Below are 22,486 nucleotides of genomic sequence, written 5' to 3' on the forward strand. Positions count from 1 at the left end.
TATCATATCACTTATTTGATTGCATGTGATGTTTATCCTTTATGCATCTTATTTTGCTTAGTACAGTGGTAGCATTATAAGATGATATCTCACTAAATTTCAAGGTATAAGTGTTCTCCCTGAGTATGCACTGTTGCTACAGTTTGTCGTGCCGAGACACCAAGTGATGATCGGGTGTGATAAGCTCTACATTCACATACAACGGGTGCAAGCCAGTTTTGCACACGCAGAATACTCGGGTTAAACTTGACGAGCCTAGCATATGCAGATATGGCCTCGGAACACTAAGACCGAAAGGTTGAGCGTGAATCATATAGTAGATATGATCAACATAGTGATGTTCACCATTGAAAACTACTCCATCTCACGTGATGATCGGACATGGTTTAGTTGATTTGGATCACGTGATCACTTAGATGATTAGAGGGATGTCTATCTAAGTGGGAGTACTTAAGTAATATGATTAATTGAACTTTAATTTATCATGAACTTAGTCCTGATAGTATTTGCATATCTATGTTGTATATCAATTGCTCACGTTATAACTCCCCTTTTAATTTTGACATGTTCCTAGAGAAATATATGGGGAAAGATGTTAGTAGAAATGAGGCAGACAAGCTCCGTGATGTGAGGATTATCCTCATTGCTGCACAGAAGAATTATGTCCTTGATGCACTGCTAGGTGACGGACCTTTTGCAGGAGCAGATGCAGACATTATGAACATTTGACAAGCTCGCTATGATGACTACTTGATAGTTTAGTGTGCCATACTTTATGGCTTAGAACCGGGACTTCAAAAATGTTTTGAATGCCACGGAGCATATGAGATGTTCCAAGAGCTGATTGGTATTTCAGAATCATGCCCGTGTTAAGAGGTATGAGACCTCTGACAAGTACTTTGCCTACAAGATGGAGGAGAATAGCTCAGCTAGTGAGCATGTGCTCAGAATGTCTGAGTACTACAGTCACTTGAGTCAAGTGGGAGTTAATCTTCCAGATAAGATAGTGATTGACATAGTAATCTAGTCACTATCACCAAGTTACTAGAACGTCGTGATGAACTATAATATGCAAGGGAAAACGGAAACGATTCCCAAGCTCTTCACAATGCTGAAATTGGCGAAGGTAGAAATCAAGAAAAAAGCATCAAGTGTTGATGGTTGACAAGACCACTAGTTTCAAGTAAAAGGGTAAGGGAAAGAAAGGGAACTTCAAGAAGAATGGCAAGCAAGTTGCCACTCCAGTGAAGAAGCCCAAAGCTAGACCTAAGCCTGAAACTGAGTGCTTCTACTGCAAAGGAATGGTCACTGGAAGCGGAACTACCCCAAATACTTGGCGGATAAGAAGGATGGCAAACTGAACAAAAGTATATTTGATATACATGTTATTGATGTGTACTTTACTAGTGTTCATAGTAACCCCAGGGTATTTGATATTGGTTCAGTTGCTAAGATTAGTAACACGAAACAGGAGTTGCAAAATGAACAGAGACTAGTTAAGGGCAAGGTGACGATGTGCGTTGGAAATGATTCCAAGGTTGATAAGATCACCATCGCACACTCCTTTTACCTTCGGGATTAGTGTTGAACCTAAAATAAATGTTATGTGGTGTTTGCGTTGAGCATGAATATGACTGGATCATGTTTATTGCAATACGGTTATTCATTTAAGTCAAAGAATAATTGTTGTTCTGTTTACATGAATAAAACCTTCTATGGTCATACACTTAATATAAATGGTTTATTGAATCTCGATTGTAGTGATAAACATATTCACAATATTGATGCCAAAATATGCAAAGTTGATAATGATAGTGCAACATACTTGTGGCACTGCCGTTTAGGTCATATTGCTCTAAAGCGCATGAAGAAACTCCATGCGGATGGATTTTTGGAATCACTTGATTATGAATCATTTGATGCTTGCGAACCATGCCTCATGGGCAAGATGACTAAGACTCCGTTCTCCGGAACAATGGAGCAAGCCACTGACTTATTGGAAATAATACATACAGATGTATGCGGTCCGATGAGTGTTGAGGCTCGCCACGGGTATCGTTATTTTCTGACCTTCACAAATGATTTGAGGAGATATGAGTATATCTACTTAATGAAACACAAGTCTGAAACGTTTGAAAAGTTCAAAGAATTTTAGAGTGAAGTGGAGAATCATCGTAACAAGAAAATAAAGTTTCTACGATCTGATCGCGGAGACGAAATATTTGAGTTACGAATTTGGCCTTCAGTTGAAAAAATGTCGAATAGTTTCAGAACTCACGCCACCTGGAACACCACAACGTAATGGTGTGTCCGAACATCGTAACCATACTTTATTAGATAAACGCGATCTATGATGTCTCTTACCGATTTACCACTATCGTTTTGGTGTTTATGCATTAGAGACAACTGCATTCATGTTAAATAGGGCACCGTCTAAAATCCGTTGAGATGACACCGTATGAACTGTGGTTTGGCAAGAAACCAAAGCTGCCGTTTCTTAAAGTTTGGGGTTGCGATGCTTATGTGAAAAGGTTTCAAACTGGTAAGCCCGAACCCAAATCGGAGAAGTGCGTCTTCATAGGATACCCAAAAGAAACTGTTGGGTACACCTTCTATCACAGATCCGAAGGCAAGATATTTTGTTGCTAAGAATGGATCCTTTCTAGAGAAGGAGTTTCTCTCAAAAGAAGGGAGTGGGGGGAAAGTAGAACTTGATGAGGTAATTGTACCTTCTCTTTAATTGCAAAGTAGCTCATCACTGATATCAGTTCCAATGATGCCTACACTAATTAGTGAGGAAGTTAATGATGATGATCATAGAACTTCAGATCAAGTTACTACCGAACATCGTAGGTTAACCAGAGTACGTTCCGCACCAGAGTGGTACAGTAATCATGTTCTGGAAGTCATGTTACTATACCCATGACAAACCTACGAACTATGAGGAAGCGATGATGAGCCCAGATTCCGCGAAATGGCTTAAGGCCATGAAATCTGAGATGGGATCCATGTATGAGAACAAAGTATGGACTTCGATTGACTTGCCCGATGATCGGTGAGCCATTCAGAATAAATGATCTTCAAGAGGAAGATGGACGCTGATAGTAGTGTTACTATCTACAAAGCTCGAATTGTCGCAAAAAGTTTTTCGACAAGTTCAAGGTGTTGAATACGATGAGATTTTCTCACTCGTATCGATGCTTAAAAGTATGTCCGAATCATGTTAGCAATTGCCGCATTTTATGAAATCTGGCAAATGGATATCAAAACTACATTCCTTGATGGATTTATTAAAGAAGAGTTGTATATGATGCAACCAGAAGGTTTTGTCAATCCTAAAGGTGATAACAAAGTGTGCAAGCTCCAGCGATCCATCTATGGACGGGTGCAAGCATCTCGGAGATGGAATATACGCTTTGATGAGTTGATCAAAGCATATGGTTTATACAGACTTGCGGTGAAGCTTGTATTTACAAGAAAGTGAGTGGGAGCACTACATCATTTCTGATAAGTATATGTGAATGACATATTGTTGATTGGAAATAATGTAGAATTTTCTGGAAAGCATAAAGGAGTGTTTGAAAGGAGTTTTTCAAAGAAAGACCTCGGTGAAGCTACTTACATATTGAGCTTCAAGATCTATAGAGATAGATCAAGACGCTTGATATATTTTCAATGAGTACATACCTTGACAAGATTTCGAAGTAGTTCAAAAATGGAACAGTCAAAGAAGGAGTTCTTGCCTGTGTTGCAAGGTATGAAGTTGAGTAAAGACTCAAAACCCGACCATGGCAGAAAATAGAAAGAGAATGAAAAGTCATTTCCTATGCCTCGGTCATAGGTTCTATAAAGTATGCTATGCTGTGTACCAGACCTATTGTGTACCTCACCATGAGTTTGGCAAGACGGTAAAATAGTGATCCAGGAGTGGATCACTGGACAACGGTCAAAAATATCCTTAGTGTAATAAGGAAATGTTTCTTGGTTATGGAGGTGACAAAGAGTTCGTCGTAAAGAGTTACGTCGATGCAAGCTTTGACACCGATCTGGATGACTCTAAGTCTCGATCTAGATACATATTGAAAGTGGGAGCAATTAGCTAGAGTAGCTCCGTGCAAAGCATTGTAGACATAGAAAATTTGCAAAATACATACGGCTCTGAATGTGGCAGACCCATTGACTAAATTTCTCTCACAAGCAAAACATGATCACTCTTCGGGTGTTAACCACATAGCGATGTGAACTAGATTATTGACTCTAGTAAACCCATTGGGTATTAGTCACATGAAGATGTGAACTAATCACATAAAGATATGAACTATTGGTGTGAAATCACAGGACGATGTGAACTAGATTATTGACTCTAGTGCAAGTGGGAGACTAAAGGAAATATTCCCTAGAGGCAATAATAAAGTTGTTATTTATATTTCCTTATATCATGATAAATGTTTATTATTCATGCTAGAATTGTATTAACCGGAAACTTAGTACATGTGTGAATACATAGACAAACCGAGTGTCCCTAGTATGCCTCTACTTGACTAGCTCATTAATCAAAGATGGTTAAGTTTCCTAGCCATGGACATGTGTTGTCATTTGATGAACAGGATCACATCATTAGAGAATGATGTGATGGACAAGACCCATATGTTAGCTTAGCATAATGATCGTTTAGTTTATTGCTATTGCTTTCTTCATGACTTATACATGTTCCTATGACTATGAGATTATGCAACTCCCGAATACCGGAGGAACACTTAGCGTGCTATCAAACGTCACAACGTAACTGGGTGACTATAAAGATGCTCTTCAGGTGTCTCCGATGGCGTTTGTTGGGTTGGCATAGATCGAGATTAGGATTTGTCACTCAGTGTATCGGAAAGGTATCTCTGGGCCCTCTCGGTAATGCACATCACTATAAGCCTTGCAAGCAATGTGACTAATGAGTTAGTTGCGGGATGATGTATTACGGAACGAGTAAAGAGACTTGTCGATAACGAGATTGAACTAGGTATGAGGATACCGACGATCGAATCTCGGGAAAGTAACATACCGATGACAAAGGGAACAACGTATATTGTTGTGCGGTTTGACCGATAAAGATCTTCGTATAATATGTAGGAGCCAATATGAGCATCCGGGTTCCGCTATTGGTTATTGACCGGAGATGTGTCTCAGTCATGTCTACATAGTTCTTGAACCCGTAGGGTCCGCACGCTTAACGTTCGATGACGATTTGTATTATGAGTTATGTGATTTGATGTACCGAAGGTTGTTCAGAATCCCGGATGAGACCACAGACATGACGAGGAGTCTAAAAATGGTCGAGATGTAAGGATTGATATATTGGAAGGCTATATTCGGACATCAGAAAGGTTCCGAGTGATTCGGGTATTTTTTGGAGTACCGGAGAGTTACGGGAATTCGCCGGGGGAAGTAGTGGGCCTTAATGGGCCATACAGGAAAGGAGAGAAGGGCCTCAAGGGGTGGCAGCGCGCCCCCATGGGCTTGTCCGAATTGGACTAGGAGGGGGCGGCGCCCCCTCTTTCCTTCTCCCTCTCCCTCTCCTTCCTTCTTCTCCTACTTGGACTAGGAAAGGGGGAAACCTAATCTTACTAGAAGTAGGAATCCCCCCTTTGGACGTGCCCCTTGAGGCCGGCCCTCCTCCTCCTCCCCTCCTTTATATACAGGGGAGGGGGCACCCCATAGATACACAATATGTGTGGTGCCCCTCTCCACAGATTTCTATCTCGGTCATATCGTTGTAGTGCTTAGGCGAAGCCCTGCATCGGTAACTTCATCATCACCGTCATCACGCCATCGTGCTGACGAAACTCTCCCTCGGCCTTAGCTGGATCTAGAGTTCGTGGGATGTCATTGAGCTGAACGTTTGCAGATCGCAGAGGTGACGTACCTTCGGTGCTAGGATCGGTCGGATCGTGAAGACGTACGACTACATCAACCACGTTGTCATAACGCTTCCTCTTTCGGCCTGCGAGGGTACGTGGACAACACTCTCCCCTCTCGTTGATATGCATCACCTAAATGAATCTTGCGTGTGCGTAGGAAAATTTTGAAAATACTGCGTTCCCCAACAGGTCAACGCCGTGACCTTCTCAACCTCGGTCTTGCGCTCTAGTCGTCGATGATATCTACGATCTCTCCCAGGAGGTCCCATGGCTGGGATCCGTCATCGGTGAGGCCATCGTCCTCGTGTTACCGCTAGTACAGGTGTCGCTGGCCGTCCCCGTGGCCCGCTCGTGTTGCTGCCTCTAGGGTCGTTCCCCATACCAGAATGTGTCCAGGGGGAGAAGGAGGTGATGCTACTTATCACGATGGAAAAAGTCCAAAACAAACCTTGAATTTGTAGGTGAAAGCTAAATCAAACCCTGAACTATCAATCCCTAATATTAGCACACAAACTCTCTAATCCCAATCTATTTTAAACCTTGAGAGGACTTAGCCGGTATTTGCTGAATTAGGCCGGCCCATTAGCACGGCCGTTCGCGCGCGTGCACTGCTCTGGTTTTTCTTTGTTTCTCATTTCTTTTTCCTTTTTGTTTTATTAGTTCTTTTTACACATGTCTAATTTTCCTTCATACCCAATGTACATTTTTAACGCACACATAAAATATTTCATAAACTATTGATATTCTCAAATATATTATGTACAATTTAAAAGTATATGTTTTCAAAACTTTTTTGAATACATGGTAATATTTTCCAAATACATGTTTTACATTTTCTTAATGACAATTTTTTTTAAAACTACACGAACACACTTTTGCATGGTTCAACATTTTAAAATTTGTATACACTTTTTTTCGAATATATGCCACATATATTTTGTTAAGGGTATAACACATTTTTTTACAATTGTACACAAATTTTTTTAAATGTCACAAACACATTTTTTGAAACTCGTGAACATTCTTGAAATGTTACATCTTTTTTACTGTATGAAACATTTTTTTAATCACAAATATTATTATACATTGTATAAACATTTGTTTGAATTGGTCCATACCTTTTAAAAAAACTTGTGATATTTTTTAGATATCACAAAATATTTTCTTACACATTTGTTCAGATTTCAAAATTTGTTCCTATTTTTAAAATTTTCAAAAAGTATTCACACTTTAAAATTATGTTCAGGTTTCAGAAAATATTTATGTTTCAAAAGTGTTCGCACTTCAAAATATTGTTCAGTTTTCAGAAAAAAATATCGCCTCATGTCTGGTGGGCCGGCCCAGTCGAGTCCTTAGCCAACAATCCAAAACATTTTTTTAAAACATTATTTACGAAATAACTTACGACATTACAGAAAAAATATTTATAAAATGTGATTTTTTTTGACAATCTGAATTATTTTTCATAGCTTGTGAAAAACTGTTGGAATACTCAAAAAAAGTTTGACAAATGTGATTTTTTGAAATCCCGAACAGTTTTTAAAAATGTGAATAGAATTTCAGAATTCCAAAAAAAATTAAAAACACAACAGGAATTGAATTTCTGCCAAAATTAGAAAATAGGAACATTTTTTATCTTCTAAGCAATTTTAGAAATCTGCGAACCTTTTTTGAACCTCACGAATTCTTGTTGTGTTATAGTGGGCTGGCCCAAATTGCTGTCCCTGAGTGTAGCAGGTTATCCCGGTCGGGATTACCGTATTTCCCCGTGTGCCAATCAGGTCCGCGGTTCAAAATAGACCGAGATTACAAGTTCAGAGTGTCAATTTTCAGGATTCAAAGTTCAGGTTTTGATTTAGCTTTCATCTACAATTTTAAGGTTTATTTTGGACTTTTTCCTATCACGATAGAGCGCTCCAAGAAGGCAGAGTATAACGTGGTGTCTGTCCCACAACAGCCGTCGGGCGTGGCCGGTCTCATGTATGCACGGTCCAAACGCAGAGGATGCAGCCATGCCCGAAGCGGGCTTTGCGCGGTCCGTCCGTGCTCCGGGCTGCAGCGGACGGCGCCTTGCGGGCCGCTGATCACGCGGTTATGGCTGCCAGCATTGCGGCCTTCGACCTGGACGCATGTAAGAGTTATTAAGACAGGCTAATCTTGTGCGTAAGCATAGGGTGTGATTAGAGTCGTAAAAGAAACATTGGTTTGTCTGGATAATTGCAACGAAAAGTATCCCACGTTAAACCCATTGTCATGTTTGTTTCTTTCTTTTTGCAAAACTCTATTGCTATATTGATATCACAAAGTTTTCGTGTAGTTCGGGCTATATGGAACCTCTTATTCTTAACCCTTCAGCTTTGCTTTGAGATCCATAATCTACAACTAACTTACAACAAGAAGATTTTTCTTTTTTGTTTCTCTCAAATGAAACTTTTGGAAATATGAGCAATTTATCAAATGATTTTATTAACAGAAATACTTGATAAAGCATGAGCAATATAATAGAGATAAAACAAGTCATATGTTCTGACAGAGAGAAGATAAATAGTTTCTGCATATATGAACCGTAGCCTAGCATATCTATAGCAGACAGTAGAACTAGTTGCATATATGAAGTAGAACATATCATGTGTAGGACAAGGACTAGAACAAAGAACTGCGGCAGAACCTTTAACAGGAAAGACAAGAACATGTACGGGATAGCAGCAGCAGAAGCGCTGGACTTGGGGTCGGTGTCCTCGCCTGCCATGTCGTCGAGGAAGTCGTGGACGTCGGGCAAGAAGTCGTCGTCGGGGAAGTAGTCGTCGGCGACCGGATCGTCCGTGATGAAGCAGCCAGTAGTCGCGCTGAGCGCTCCCCAAAAACCTTATCACCCTTCTCCCGTACAGGACTCAAAAGGTGCGGTTTCGGAGGCCTACTGTCCCGACCTGCGATGCACGCCGCAAGCCGGGAGCAGCGCAGTGCTCAGGAACTTTGTGGCGAGAGGAAGGGGATCTTCTGGTGTGTCTCTCTGGAGAGGAGCGACCTCTCTTATATAGGCACAGGAGAAGGACGCGAAGAGGCTGTGGCGGGAGGTGAAGCAACGAAGGGAGACGAAGCGAACAGGCAGCGGCCGAAGAGGCGCGCCGTTCGAATTCAGTGTCCACTACAGAAAAACGTTTCAACTCCCACGTGACCTTTTGTATACCCGTCGTGCGTGGCAAAAATCGGCTTGGCTCGGCTCATTCCCGCAGCCCGTGGCGCGTCGTGACGAGGCGAGGCGTGGCGTGGCGTGGCGAGGCGGGCGGCGGAGGAGGAGCGCGCGTGGATGTCCTCTTGTTCTCATGCTCATACATGTGGGAAAAGAACCTCCCTTATAAAGAGGTCCAACTCCCTCTAAACTAGCAATGTGGGACTAAACTTTTGTTCCACCTCTTGCCTTGCACAAATGGGCTGTGTGGGCCTCTAGGATTTATTAAGAATTTCTGAAACTGCTATTGGGCTAGGCCCAAAATAGACAAAATTCCAGCAATCCCCCACCAGATCCCAGAGGCACACAAAAATTTGCCTTTGGTTCCAAAACACTGTTTTATATACCGGTACTGCAGTGAAGACTGTTAAGTTGAACTTCCACCTAGAACTCTATGCTACACTAGTGAGCAACTTGAACAGTGGACTGGGCCTTGAACTGCAAGTTTTCTGCGAATCTAGCTTCACATAAAGCCTTGACCGATATGTGGCTACCGTGGGTCTTCCCCGCGGGTGGAGCTTATGCGTCATACTCCGTGACCTTTCATGAGTTTACTAGAGAGAACCCTACTCTCATAGATTGCGACGTTTGACAATCAGACTCATATAGGTGTGTTCTTCAAAAGATGTTCTGCAGGATAACATCTCTGCTTAAATAAGCCACTTAGAACACATTAAGATATACATCAACCTGCCATGCAGATAAGGCGAGTATTGCATCTTCATGGAGTGGTATTGTGAATAATAAGGATACTCTCCTCTCAGTTGACCAACAGCTTGTCTTCCACATCTAATTCACGGGATCTCCGATCACAAAGAATAGGTTACCACTGTGAACAACTCATATTGTGGGTCTCGTACCCATCTCCCTCGATGCATTATCTATCACATTACGTGATAGACCCTTAGTAAAAGGATCTGCCAGATTTTTAGACGTTTGGATATAATCCAATGCAATAACTCCGGAGTTTTTCATTTTTCTGACAGACTTTAACTTTCTCTGAATGTGTCTTGATGACTTCATGTTATCCTTTGAGCTGCTCACTTTCGTGATCACAGTTTGATTGTCGCAGTTCATAAGGATACCCGGTACAGGTTTCTCAACAACCGGTAAGTCATTCAAGAGCCGACGAAGCCAATCTGCTTCGACCGTAGCTGTATCTAGTGCTGTGAGTTCTGCTTCCAATGTTGACCTCGTTAAGATGGTCTGCTTGCAAGACTTCCAAGAAACAGCGCCACCTCCATGAGTGAATACATAACCGCTCGTGGCCTTTATCTCATCAGCATCTGAGATCCAGTTTGAGTCACTATACCCTTCAAGCACCTTTGGATGCCCGTTGTAGTGAATTCCATAATTTGCAGTGCCTTTCAAATAACGCAAAACTCTTTCTAGAGCTTTCCAATGCACATCTCCTGGTTTTGAAACAAACCGACTCGGTTTGCTAACAGCAAAAGAGATGTCAGGTCTTGTAGCACTGGCTAAGTACATAAGCGAGCCAATAATCTGAGAATACTTCAATTGGTCTCTAGCAATTCTTCGATTCTTTCGAAGCAACACACTAGCATCATATGGTGTTGGAGAGGGCTTGCAGTCACTATGGCCAAAGCGACTCAAGATCTTTTCCACATAGTGAGATTGAAGCAAAGTAATCCCACCATCATCGTCTCTCAACAACTTGATGTTCAGAATGACATCAGCCACTCCTAAATCCTTCATCTCAAAACAACGAGATAGGAAATCCTTGACCTGCTTAATAACTTTTAGATTTGTTCCAAAAATCAGTATGTCATCGACATACAAGCACAGGATAACTTCCTCGCCCCCACCATGGCGATAGTACACACATTTTTCGGCTTCGTTCACAACAAAGCCTGCATCTGTTAAAGTTCTTTCAAACTTCTCATGCCACTGTTTGGGTGCTTGCTTAAGTCCGTACAAAGACTTCAGCAACTTGCACACTTTCTCTTCCTGACCATCTAGTACAAACCCATCTGGTTGTTCCATATAAATTTCCTCATCCAACTCTCCATTTAGGAAAGTAGTCTTAACATCCATGTGATGAACGAGAAGACCATGCGAGGCAGCTAGTGAAAGTAGAACTCGAATAGTGGTCAGTCGAGCCACATGTGAGTAAGTATCAAAGAAGTCTTCATCTTCCTTTTGGGTAAAACCCTTAGCCACGAGCCGAGCCTTGTACTTTTCAATAGTACCATCAGGCCTAAGCTTCTTCTTGAATACCCATTTGCATCCTATAGGTCTGCACCCATAAGGACGATCAGTTATCTCCCAAGTTTCATTTGCCAAGATGGAATCCATCTCGCTACGAACCGCTTCCTTCCAGTAGTCAGCATCTTCAGATGCATAGGCCTCTGAAATAGAACTGGGAGTATCATCTATGAGATACACAAGAAAATCATCACCAAAGGACTTTGCAGTCCTCTGTCTCTTGCTCCTGGTAGGAACTTCATTGTTCTCCTCCACAGGACTTTCGAAGTGTTCCATCGAAATGGTAGGTTCGGTAATTGTAACTGGTTCCTGATTCGATGAACTAGGCATCTCCTGATTAGATGAGGTAGCCATATCCTTCATGGGAAAGATATCTTCAAAGAAAGTCGCATCATTCGACTCCATGATCGTACCGACATGCATGTCAGGTACCTCAGATTTTACAACCAAGAATCTATAGCCAATCCTATGAAAAGCATATCCCAGGAAAACACAATCCACAGTCTTTGGTCCAAGCTTCCGCTTCTTTGGAATTGGAACACTGACTTTCGCCAAACAACCCCATGTTCGCAGATAAGAGAGTTTTAACCTTTTCTTCTCCCATTCCTCGAATGGAGTTATCTCTTTGTTCTTTGTGGGGACTCGGTTCAGGACATGACATGCTGTCAATATCGCCTCCCCCCACCATGCCTTGGAGAGACCCGATGTGTCTAACATGGCGTTAACCAAATCAGTTAGAGTATGGTTCTTTCTTTCGGCCACCCCATTTGACTGAGGTGAATAGGGAGGCGTCCTCTCATGAATTATACCATGTTCCGCACAAAAAGCATCAAATTCATTGGAAAATACTCTCCACCACGGTCAGACCTAAGCCTCTTGATTTTTCGATCAAGTTGGTTTTCCACTTCGGCTTTATAGATCTTGAAAAAGTTCAAAGCCTCATCCTTAGATTTCAGAAGATACACACGGCAGTATCTAGTGGAGTCATCAATTAACGTCATGAAATATTTCTTTCTACCTTTTGTCAAAACACCATTCATTTCACATAGATCTGAATGTATGAGCTCTAGTGGTGCAAGATTTCTTATTTCCGCAATCGTGTGAGACTTACGAGGTTGCTTAGCTTGCACACACACTTGACACTTAGATCCCTTGACGGTGGTGAAACTAGGGATTAAGTTCAACTTCGCTAGTCGCGACATGCAACCAAAGTTAACATGACAGAGACGTGAATGCCACACATTGGATTCACTATTGTTGCAAATATGATTAACAACTTTATTGCAAACGTCTGATAAGGATAAACGAAACAAGCCTCCTGACTCATAGCCTTTACCGACAAAGGTTCTATACTTGGATATTACAAATTTATTCGACTCAAAGACAAGATTGTAGCCATCTCTACACAGAAGAGATCCGCTAACAAGATTTTTATTGACGGAGGGGACATAATGCACGTTCTTCAGCCGCACGATCTTCCCCGAAGTAAACTTCAGATCGACCGTGCCAACACCACGAACAGAAGCACTTGAACCGTTGCCCATCAGCACGGTTGAAGTCCCTGCGGTCTGATAAGACGAAAACATGGAAATATCACCGCATACATGCACATTAGCACCCGTGTCAATCAACCAGTCAGGAGAATGACATACTGAAAGAATAGTGGGAAATATGCCATACCCAGCATCCTTCATGTCAGTGTCTCCAATGACAACATTAGCGGTCTTGCCGCCTTTCCCAGGATTACGCTTGTCATAGCGATTAGGGCAACTAGGAGCCCAATGATCAGGATCCCCACACACATGACAAGCACCTTTCTTCTTGCCATTCTTCTTCTTGAAGTTCGTGTGTTGCACAACCTTGTTCTTCCCATCAAACTTTGCTTTACCATCAAACTTGCCCTTGTTCTTGAACTTGTGGGGCTGGAAGTTCTGCTTCTCTACCACATTGGCACTAGATCCTCCCTCAATACCTCGAGCACGTGTGTCCTTTGCTCTCGCCTTTTCTTCCACATCAAGAGTGCCAATGAGATCCCAGACGGAAAACTCCTGCCTCTTATGCTTCAGCAAGGTAGCAAAGTTCCTCCATGAAGGAGGAAGCTTAGTGATGATACCTCCGGCAACAAACTTGTCCGGTAGCATACAACTGAAGTGCTCAAGTTCTCTAGCAAATGACTGTATCTCATGAGCTTGCTCAACCACAGAGCGCTCTTTAGTCATCCTGTAATCATAGAATTGCTCCAAGATATACATCTCAGTGCCAGCATCTGAGACCCCAAACTTGGCCTCGAGTGCATCCCACATATCTTTTCCATTATCAATTGACGCATAAGCATCAACTATGTTCTCACCAAGAACACTCAAGAGAGCAGCCTTAAACAGAGTATCCATTTTCTGAAAAGCTTGTGCCTGTTGAGCATCAAGCTCTCCTTCAGGTTTGCCGAGAGTGGCGTCATAGCAACTCATGGTTTGAAACCATAAGACTGCTCTCACGCGCCACCTCTTATAGTGGATACCCTCAAACATAGGACGTCTCATGGAAGCAGCAAAACCACTTGGGGTAAATTGCCTATAATAAGGTTTTTGGATCGTTGGAAATATGAGCAATTTACCAAATGATTTTATTAACAGAAATACTAGATAAAGCATGAGGAATATAATAGAGATAAAACAAGTCATATGTTCTGACAGAGAGAAGGTAAATAGTTTCTGCATATATGAACCGTAGCCTAGCATATCTATAGCAGACAGTAGAACTAGTTGCATATATGAAGTAGAACATATCATGTGTAGGACAAGGACTAGAACAAGGAACTGCGGCAGAACCTTTAACAGGAAAGACAAGAACACGTACGGGACAGCAGCAGCAGAAGCGCTGGACTTGGGGTCGGTGTCCTCGCCTGCCATGTCGTCGAGGAGGTCGTGGACGTCGGGGAAGAAGTCGTCGTCGGGGAAGTAGTCGTCGGCGACCGGATCGTCCGTGATGAAGCAGCCAGTAGTCGCGTTGAGCGCTCCCCAAAAACCTTATCACCCTTCTCCTGTACAGGACTCAAAAGGTGCGGTTTCGGAGGCGTACTGTCCCGACCTGCGGTGCACGCTGCAAACCGGGATGGGGAAGATCATAGCAGCAGCGCAGTGCTCAGGAACTTTGTGGCGAGAGTATATAGGCACAAGAGAAGGACGCGAACCGTACATGACTCAAAAGGTGCGGTTTCGGAGGCGTACTGTCCCGACCTGCGGTGCACGCCGCAAACCGGGATGGGGAAGATCGTAGCAGCAGCGCAGTGCTCAGGAACTTTGTGGCGAGAGTATATAGGCACAGGAGAAGGACGCGAAGAGGCTGCGGCGGGAGGTGAAGTAACGAAGGGAGACGAAGCGAACAGGCAGCGGCCGAAGAGGCGCGCCGTGAAAAACGTTTCAACTCCCACGTGACCTTTTGTATACCCGTCGTGCGTGGCAAAAATTTAGACATCGGCTCGGCTCATTCCCGCAACCCATGCCGTGCCGCGCCACATCATGGCGAGGCGAGGCGTGGCGGCGGAGGAGGAGCGCGCATGGATGTCCCTCTTGTTCTCATGCTCATACATGTGGGGAAAGAATCTCCCTTATAAAGAGGTCCAACTCCCTCTAAACTAGCAATGTGGGACTAAACTTTTGTTCCACCTCTTGCCTTGCACAAATGGGCCGTGTGAGCCTCTAGAATTTATTAGGAATTTCTGAAACTGCTATTGGGCTAGGCCCAAAATAGACAAAATTCCAGCAGAAACAACATATGATCTTCAAATTTTACAGATCGAACAGACATTAGAGCACCAATGTGTGAGAAAACTTTCAGATTTTTTGGTCTGATATAAATATAAAAAATGAGATTTTGTTTGACTAAAAATATTATTTTAAGTATTTAAAATGCATGAAAAAATCTGAAAGTTTTTTACCCGCATCGTAGTTAGAATGTATTGTTGTTCTGCAAAATTTGAAGTTTATATGTTATGTCGTTTGAGAGAAACAAAAAAAACAAATGTATCTGCACAGATCGCGATGCAGAAATGGATGGTAAAGATAAGGGGTACCAGATAGCTTGAGCTACAGAAAACCACACTCGATTGATATAGACGATTAAGAGTCCGAACAGATGGCAGCCCCAGATTTGAAAGGGCTCCATTGGATCGGTCATCGGCATAATTCGTGTAGCATATGGCATCTCACATCAAATTTACTGTGATTTATTTAGCAAGAGGCAACAGGCAACTACCATGGCGAGCCAGACACTCTCTAGTGGACAGGACATGATACCAACAATTATTGCTAAAGCTGGAATGAGAAAAGTGGAATTAAAATAAAGTGGAATCATATCAACTGCATGAGAAACGACATGGCAGCTGACCTTCAGTACTTCCTTCTGTTTTTGAGGGACCTTCAATACATTTTTTATAAGGAAAGAGGAGTTCCTGATCCCAGACAAGATCAAAGTGTCTGCACCTCGAAGATCTCACAAAAAATTGGAGGATGATAGTCCTGGCACGAACAGCAAATTCAAACAAATGGGCTACCATTTTTTTTATTTTTTTGAAAAACATTTTGTTGTACATGTTCATATTAGTGTTTGATGTGCTCTTGCCTATTTTAATGCAAAAAAAGAGACAATTGTGCTTCATGAGGGGAAAATGACAGTTGAAGCGCCAGAAAATAAGCACTCAACGTGTTTTTGTACTAGTCGAAATGCTTGGGTTTTCGCCGTAGAAATTTGCAAATGACATGTACTTGTCTGATTTTTTTTTTCATATTTATAGAAGTATTTTTGGCATGCAGGAGCATATGCTCCCTTGAGCCGAATTGAATAACCGCCAAAAACTAAGATATATAGATAGATCTCCGTTACAACAATATGACTGGATAAACCAATTCTATTATATAGTTCACAAACATGTCAGATGGCATGTATATACATGCATAATAACAAGCACTGGTGTGTTCATGGATCCATCACACATAATCTACGCCAATAAATATATCATTACAAGTTCATTAATATATATAACTGCTCAAACAAAACAGAAATACCGCACACATCGGCGCCATCCTTTTTATTCCAGAAACATTCAGTACTTGCTTATTATTCAGATGGCGCGCTGTTTGAACCAACAAGCTGTAGCATATGCATCGTTCCTGCCATCAGTCCAAGACACAAATCAATCCCCAAATTGTAACAGAAATACCTTGCTGGTGTCATGTAGCATGCATCTACTTTATGTTTGAGCGGGTATGCCTATTTGCATGAGAAGAAACAAATAGCAATTAACCAATCAAACTGTTCTAGTGAAACTGAACTGGAGCAACAGGAAATTAATACACGGCAAGCGCAGGAGATAAAGTAGATGAACTTACACCAGGCAACGATCTTCCAGCGCTGGTTGTCCCCCTCAGTCCACTCCCACAGAATGAGGGTGGTTCCATCGCGCACACCGCCATGGTCCTTGTCGCCATGGAGTGCATCAAAGTTCAAGTAGATGTTGTTCACCATCCTGATGCAGCGGTAGCCTGCCCCGACGTCCCTGCTCTCAGTCCAAAGAACCGATTCGTCCAGGATGTCTGGATTGTACCTGGTCAGAAGAACCTAGGATCCAAAAAACAAACAAGAAGGTGAGCAAATTCACAATACTGGAGCTGCACTTCAGGGTTAAGCATGAGCACATGGCCATGTGACAACTCATAGCAATTACCAAATTATTCTGGAACCAGTGTTGGTCCTTTTGTCTAACGAGTTCACCATATTATTTTAGAGCTAGTGTCGCTCTACACTAGAGCGGTCATGGACAACTTTTAGAACTACTGCGATATATGTGCACATGGATGCTAATGTGTAAGGCCATACTGGACCATAGTCAGAGCAAGCGCACATGACCACACGTGGAAGTATTGTTATAGTTATGGTCTTGTATGGCAATGTCAAACACCGTAGCAGATTTAACTTTTTGACACTGACAAAATTTAAAACGTTTGCTGAACATGACACCTACTAGGCAAGTACATTCCCAAGAACAAGGAGAAACTTCTCTCATGCTGGACTAGTTTATATCATTTTAGACAAAAAAAGGTCACTAGGTCCTAGTGGTAATTATTCACTGAAACACCACAGGTCACACTGCCAATAAGCTCAAAGCGCTTCTGTTCATTCAAGCTTTGCCCATTCTGTTTTTCATGTGCAGAATCGCTGCTAGTATGAATGCAGAGAAAGTAGGCATTTGGAATGTGTGGTGTGTGATGTGCTTGCAGATACTCATGTTAGATCTACCGTACACAGGAACCCGTACACACATGCATCGGATAGCAAAAATTAGAAGTTAGATGGATGGATGAACTGAAGGAAGGAGGTTAGTTACAGGGTGAGATTGGCCGAGGGAGTGCTTGAGAGCCTCTCCGCTGGCCTTGTTGACGAGTGCCATGGCAGGGTAGCCTTCCTCATCCTTCACCCTTATGCTGTACTTCATGTCCTTGATCCAGTGCTGCATCATATGTGCATATTCAAATCCATCAACCACATGATCAGAGAAGAAACAATACATGAAAAGTTGCTTGAGCAAAAGCCAAACAGGATTATTACTTTTCTCCAATTAGAGAAGGACAAGGCAGAAATGCCAAGTTTTCAGATCCCGATGGCAAGTTCACTAATGTACTATTTTGGATCGGGATCATGGAAGCACGTAGCCGATCTTGGATCGATCTTGCAGAGGTGTAGATGTGTGTTACCTGCGTGTCGTCGTCGCGATCGTTGCGGACGAGACAGACCTTGCCGTCCCTGGCGGCGAGGCTGAAGCTTTCCTCGCCGGCCTTGCAGAGGATCCTGTACATCGGCTGCCTGGTCGCCGGGGGCGCCATTCCGCCGCAGCTGCCGTGGTGCGGGCGCGTCTCGTGTATGCGCGGTCCAACGCGGCCTCGTGTACGCACGGTCCAACGCGGCCTCGTGTACGCACGGTCCAGCGCGGCCTCGTGTATGCGCGGAGGAGGATGCAGCCATGCCCGAAGCTCCGGGCTGCAGCGGACTGCGCCTTGCGGGCCATGCGGTTATGGCTGCCGGCATTGTAGCCTCCGACCTCGCTCGACGCATGCAAGAGTGATTAAGACAGGCTAATCTTATGCATAAGCAAAGGGAACCGCTACGCGTCCGCCGGCGGATGTGTTAGAATCATCCGCCGCCCGGAGAGCCGTTGGATTAGCCACCTAACAGCCGTCGGATGGAACCACCGCCCGCAACTGACCAGGTTTGTTATTTTCTGCAATAGTCGCTCTGTTTCAGAAACAGAATCCCCTGTCCGCCGTCCACCAGGCACAGCTCCACCCAAGCGCGGTGGCACTCGCCGCCACCGCCAAAAATTGCTGTCGCCGGCGCGCGGGGGCACCTAGTCCTTCAGCGCGAAATTCCTGCAACAACATGGCGCACCACATCGCGCGGCAGATGCTGGGATCCGACGCAGATCGAGCTCGCCGGGGGCCGCCTCTTGGAGAACAGCCGCGGCCGTCGTTCTCAGCTCCGACCGTGGCCGCGGGGCTTCCTCCGCGAGCTGGAGTATCATCCTGGTTCACCAACCCTCCGGTTGTGTTTCCTGAAACAACTTCTACCAGATCAAATCAGGGCAGCTGGGTGAGTTTCCTGATTTTGAAAAAACACGAACACTTGTGTGTCTCTGAAACTCATGGAAAACCCTATGTATCAGAAACATAGGTAGGATTTTCTATTTGTTTTATGTGTGTGGCAGCTAGAAATTCAAATTTGTTTCATGTGTGTGAGTGGAACCAAGGCAAATACCAAGCACACATGTGTGCTTGCTCTATCTCTGCAAAACATGATCATCTCTGTTAGTTGATATTTATCAACCTATGATACGATTTTGAATGTGTGTGCTTATGTGAGAAAAAGCCATTGACTAAAAATTTGTGTGTAAATGAAGCTGAAAAACCGTTGATAAATGTATCTGTGTACCTGAATTTCTGAAACAACAAATATAACTGTTGATAGCAACTATAGGAAAATAATACTTTCAACCAAGACCTCTCTATTTACATGAAAAAACATGTGCCTTATTTTAGGGAGCTGGTGCTGAAGGGGAAGACAGCTATGTCCAAGAGAACTTTTCTGTCGATAATCATGAAGATTCAGAGGGATTGTTGCATGCTGATGATGTGATGCAAGATGATTCAGATGATGGAGATGTTTCATCACAGCCACTATCGCCCTATGTTGGCATGGTGTTTGACACATTTGAGGATGCCCAGAAATTCTACAATGAGTATGCCTTCAAGTTGGGATTCGGCACACATATATCTTCTACAAAGTACAACCAAAAGAGAGGACAGAAGCAAGAGGATGCAATAATGATCAAGAGGGTCTTTGGGTGTGTGCACGCTAGAAAGCCCGATAAACCGGAAACAAGTAGCACCTCAGAGAGCATTGCAAAAGACACAAGCAACTCCAGCAGGCGCCCTGGTGCTGAAATGGATGTGACAAGAACGCGTCAGAAAAACAGGATTCTCCGTCATGATTGTAAGGCACACATGATTGTTGGGATTAGGGAAGGGAGATTGACAGTCACTTGCTTTGTTGCAGAGCATACACATCCACTGATGCAACAACCAGAGCGTGTTAGATACTACCGCTCGCACCGCAAAATACCTGATGAAGATTACGAACTCTTGTTGACGTTGCATGATATTAACCTGTCAAATTCAGATTGCATGAGTTTCCTTGGTAGGATACATGGAGGTGACCCTAGGATACTGCCGTACGTGAAGAGGGATGTTGCGAATGAACGTGCAAAGCTTCGGGAAGCGATAACACAATAGGACATGGATATGACAGTGAAGTACTTTGAGAGGAGGAAGGTCGAGAATCCAGAGTTTTTCTTTGCGAAGCAAAAAGATCTTGCAACGAACTCTGTCACTGCATTGTTTTGGGTTGATGGGAGGACAAGGGCGTTGTACCCGAAATATAAAGATTGTGTGTTCTTTGACACAACTTTCTGCACTAACAAATACAACATGCCCTTTGGTCCTATAGTTAGTATCAACAACCACCTCCAAACCATTTCACTCGGGTGTGCTTTGTTGCCGGATGAGACTATTGAAACGTTCAAGTGGGTCTTTGAGCAATGGATGGTTGCAATGGACAATGAGCATCCAAAGAACATAATGACTGACCAGGACCAAGCAATGGCAACAGCTATAGAGCAGGTGCTCCCAAATACTTGCCATAGATGTTGCAAGTTTCATGTGTTTGGCAACGCGCGTTCTAAGTTGGGGAGGCTGCTTAGAGATGAGGCATTTGCAGATGTGTTCTACACTTGTATCAACAACTCTGAAACGGTTGAAGAATTTGAGGAAACATGACAGCACATGTTGGAGTGTTTCGAAGTTGCTGAAAACAAACACTTGAAGAGCATGTGGCGAACAAGACATACGTGGGCTCCAGCGTACTTCAAGAACAATTTCTTCCCGTTCACAAGCACGCCAGGCAGGTCCGAGGGGCTGAACTCATATTTCAAGACAATGATTCGTCCAGCTGATTCTGTATGGAGGTTTGTGCAACAGTATGAACCGTGCCAGGAAACTGTGCTTGATCGCGAGGACAATGCGGGGTTCACTGGTGAAACGACGGCTCCTCCACTATACTCTCGGTAGGCCAGCTTCACTATACCAAAGCAAAAAATCCAAAAAAATGTTTTTCCATGATTTGTTTTGAGAACTTTGCTTCCTTTTGTGATGTTGCAGATACAATATTGAGCGCCAAGCTGCTGATTAGTACACACGCAACGTCTTTGGCAAGTTCCAGAAACAAGTGACTGCGTCTACGGGCTACATTATCAACCAAGACGCTGAGTACCAAGGACGAGGCCTCATGTTCAATCTAACATCAAGCTTATATGAGAACCCAAAGCTCTTCTCTGTGCGTGTTATGATGGATGAAGGGGTGTTCCAATGTAGTTGCCACTACTTTGAGATGAATGGCCTGGTTTGCGCCCACATAATAAGGGTGATGGTGCACCTCAATGTGCAAGTTATTCCACAACAATACTTGTTGGAAAGGTGGTCTGAAGCAGCAACAACAAGCATGGCCAGAACTGGGCGATTGCTAGAATTTGGGCACCCCTCGACAAACACGCTCAAATACAACTCCTTCTGCCGAAGGTTGACATGGCTCGCCTCTGATGCATGTTGCAATGATGATGCATACAAGATATTAGATGAAGCAATAAAAGTTCTTGAGCCTGCTATATCAGCGGTGAAAAGAGGGGTACTGCCAGAACAACAAGCAACGCAGTGCAGTGAACCCCCAACGCAACCTGCTGCTGCAACGGGAGCGTTGAGTGATGGCTTACCACAGCCTCAAAGCACAGAGATGCTACGAAACCCAGCGTGTGTCCCAAAGAAAGGCCGACCAACTGAAAGAGAGAAGAGGAAGAAGACTCTGGTGGAGCAGCTAGATGATAAGCAGAAGAAGAAGTCAAAACAAGAAGAGAAGAAGCCAATGCCAGCAGTGAAGCCAAAATCTGAAAAAAGAAGTATTTGCTGCAAGTTCTGCAAAGAAGAAGGTCACAACGTGCAGATGTGTGGACCCCTAAAAGCTGCAACAGAGGCGGCAACAACACCACCTACATGTCAATTCTACTCCAAGGTGGGGCATACTGTACCAACTTGTGCATACTGGAGAGCCATGATGACAAATGATCCAAGAAATGGCCAAGCAACGCAACTCAACCTCTAGGAAGAAAAAAATGAGAGAAAAGACTTGGGAAAGTTCTTGGTCCTGTTGAAGGATGTTTTGCATTTTCTTTTCAGACTCACTACATGTGCTTGAGCAAAAAACATACATAAATACTCTTTTTTGCAACCTTGATGATGTATTCAGGTTCTATTCGAATTTGAGACATACAAAAAGATAGCTCACATTTTTGTTACAAGATATGTTATGTGTGTCCTGGATTTGAGACATACAAGGTATCTCACACTTTGTGCCGTAGTTTTGAGGTCTTTGCCATATTTCCAGTAATGCTTTGTTTCGTGAATGTACCATTTGCATATACATGAATGTACCATTTGCATATACATGAATGTACCATTTGTTTCAAGTT

The 22,486-nt window shown here is 43.3% G+C and overlaps 1 protein-coding gene and 1 pseudogene across 1 annotated transcript; one reads left to right on the plus strand and one right to left on the minus strand.

Annotated features, from left to right (window-relative positions):
* Window positions 1-16,278: 16,278 nt before the first annotated feature.
* On the minus strand, window positions 16,279-18,934 carry LOC119271887 (ricin B-like lectin R40G3). The gene is made up of 5 exons (XM_037553536.1): window positions 18,802-18,934; window positions 18,111-18,403; window positions 17,744-17,866; window positions 16,749-16,977; window positions 16,279-16,529 (listed from the first exon to the last, which is right to left on the minus strand). Coding segments are annotated over exons 1-5 (780 nt in total). The 3' UTR covers window positions 16,279-16,527.
* Window positions 18,935-19,514: 580 nt separating this feature from the next.
* LOC119271888 lies at window positions 19,515-22,119 on the plus strand (annotated as a pseudogene).
* The last annotated feature ends 367 nt before the right edge of the window (window positions 22,120-22,486 follow it).

This window comes from Triticum dicoccoides, chromosome 3A (genome assembly GCF_002162155.2).
Source record: "Triticum dicoccoides isolate Atlit2015 ecotype Zavitan chromosome 3A, WEW_v2.0, whole genome shotgun sequence".
NCBI classification, from domain to species: domain Eukaryota; kingdom Viridiplantae; phylum Streptophyta; class Magnoliopsida; order Poales; family Poaceae; genus Triticum; species Triticum dicoccoides.

What these genes read in the sequence shown, in the direction of transcription:
- LOC119271887 (XM_037553536.1), bottom strand. Translation starts at nt 18,934, where the DNA reads ATGATACTCCAGCTCGCGGAGGAAGCCCCGCGGCCACGGTCGGAGCTG. An exon ending in AGCATCTGCCGCGCGATGTG is followed by an intron (nt 18,404 to 18,801) that starts GTGCGCCATGTT and finishes CGCAAGGCGCAG; the next exon opens with TCCGCTGCAGCCCGGAGCTT. An exon ending in ATCGCGACGACGACACGCAG is followed by an intron (nt 17,867 to 18,110) that starts GTAACACACATC and finishes CATATGATGCAG; the next exon opens with CACTGGATCAAGGACATGAA.